The sequence below is a fragment of the Trichechus manatus genome, unplaced genomic scaffold (genome assembly GCF_000243295.1).
Source record: "Trichechus manatus latirostris isolate Lorelei unplaced genomic scaffold, TriManLat1.0 scaffold00128, whole genome shotgun sequence".
NCBI lineage: Eukaryota > Metazoa > Chordata > Mammalia > Sirenia > Trichechidae > Trichechus > Trichechus manatus.
In genome coordinates this window covers 2,142,128-2,144,316 of record NW_004444064.1, presented here as the reverse complement: position 1 = coordinate 2,144,316, position 2,189 = coordinate 2,142,128, and the positions used below count along the sequence as shown (strand labels likewise).

Here is a 2,189-nt window from a genome sequence, read left to right as displayed (position 1 = left end):
GTCTACAACATTCTCAACGTGGCCCTGTCTACCTCTGCAGCGTCCTCTTCTCCCCCTACACCCCAGTCACATCAAACTTCTCATAGAGCCTCAACCTGCCAGCTGCCCAGGTTTCTCTCCCTTTTCTGGGTGCCCAGTTGCCCTCCGATATGTCCTCTTTTGCTTAAGCTAGTTAGAGTTGCTTTCTGTTGCCTGCAGCTGAGAAGGCCGAATAAGGTGTGAAGCTTTCAAACTTGGACGCTCTTTTACCTTTTAAGCTCAGTCCTTGGAATTAGGGTCTTAAGCATCCCCTGGTCACTATGAAGTTTTGAAAAAGAGTTGACACACTTCTTCCCCAAATTCAGGGCCCTCCTGATGTTGATTTCCCCCAAACACTCTGCTCCTAGCACAATAGCTGAGACTGGGATTGGAGTTAGGAAGGTGGAGTTGGGACCCCAGCCTGTCAGTTGTAACAAGGGGTAAGACTACCCCTCTGCAGCTGGTCTGTCGGGTGCCTGCATCATTGGCTCTCAGCCCAGCAACTCTCTCCAATGCACTTTCATAACGCGGCTGGGTTTGCCCCGAGAGTATGGCCCCTGGACACACTTTTAGCTTAGTAATGAAGTCACTCCTGAGGTTCACCCTTCAGCCAAAGGTTAGACAGGCCCATGAAACAAAATGAGACTAAAGGGGCACACCAGTCCAGGGGCAAGGACCAGAAGGCAGGAGAGGACAGGAAAGCTGGTAATAGGGAACCCAAGTTCGAGAAGGGGAGAGTGTTGACATGTCATGGGGTTGGTAACCAATGTCACAAAACAATATGTGTACTAATTGTTTAATGAGAAACTAGTTTGTTTGGTAAACCTTCATCTAAAGTACAATAAAATAAATAAATAACAATGCTGGTGGGTTTCTCTGAGATGAGCAGGCATAGGAGAGAGAATTCAATCGCCATCTTTGTCTAGATGAGATACACCTCTATGGGCACAGGGCCCTCCTAACATTTCTGAAAAACTGTTGGCATAAGGACGTAGCTAGGAAGGTGACTGCATATTTAGTACATGCATGCACACCTACGCACTCACACCCACACACATGCACACATGCATGCACACACACACAAGATGCTGTTCTCATGTATGCTTGGGTAGGACACGCCTCTTACCGAGTACTGGATGATCCGGGGTGGCTCCGGGCCTGGGTGGGGTGGGGAGGCAGCGGGGTGGCCACACACAGGGGGCACCTCTGGGGGCAGTGCTGACCCCCAGGCCCCTCTGTTCGCCCCCCTCCAGGTGTGGGCCCGGGAGAGATCTTCCAGGAGGTACTGTTCCTACAACACACGCAGATCCTGCTGGCCTCCTGGGGAAGGGAGACCCGCAGGTGCCAGGAAAGGAATGTGCCAGCCTTGGTATGACAGTGATCAATCCCCAGACACAGGGCTCCCTGGCGGAAGGGTCTTAGGGCTGTCAGGTGGGCAGTTTCTCAGGGCTCTGCCCCCCTCCCCAGTGCATATGGGACCAGGGGCTGCAGGGATGCAGCCAGCGCTGGTCACTAGGCCTCTGGAGGCCCAGATCCTGAGGTCCGCCTGGAGCACCGCAGCCTGCTGGGATTGAACCAGTGCATAGAGTGAGGCTCTGATGCCCTCTGGTGGTGCACGTGTGAGAACCAAGTTTCTTTATAAATTTACCAAATAATTTGAACCAGTTTCTACTTGTTGCTTTGTTGTTTGATCCCCAGCCAGAAGAGTTTGTTTTCTCTTTCAAGCAGGCCTCAGTGCCCACTCCCTCTAAAAAGAGCTTCTCTCTAGGCTATTCTAACTGTTCCAACTCAGCTCCCACGCACAGTCCTGGCCTCATGGCCACCCTGGACTCCAGGACCTCCTTCCCTGAGTCTGGTCTGGCTGAAGCCAGGGCGTCTTACAATTCCTTTCCCTGCAGGAATGGGGCCCTTCCTCAATATTCTACCTTTGATGTGTGCAAACAAAGCAGGCTTTTCAGCTGGTAAGCCCCTGTGAGAACTCAGGGCACAGACCATCTGCCTGCATGCGATACCTTCTCTTGTTGTTAGGTGCTGTTGAGTCGGTTCTGACTCATAGCGGCCCTATAGGACAGAGAACTGCCCCATAGGGTTCCCAAGGAACAGCTGTTGGATTTGAACCTGCCAACCTTTTGGTTAGCAGCCAAGCTCTTTAACCACCACGCCACCGGGGC

At 52.4% G+C, this 2,189-nt stretch overlaps 1 protein-coding gene across 1 annotated transcript in view; it reads right to left on the bottom strand.

Moving 5' to 3' along the window:
* Positions 1 to 2,189, bottom strand: part of CUNH21orf58 (chromosome unknown C21orf58 homolog) — a 15,148-nt gene that overhangs the window by 8,322 nt on the left and 4,637 nt on the right. The window contains 1 exon segment of the mRNA XM_012557957.1: positions 1,145 to 1,338. Coding sequence (XP_012413411.1) covers positions 1,145 to 1,338 — 194 coding nt within the window.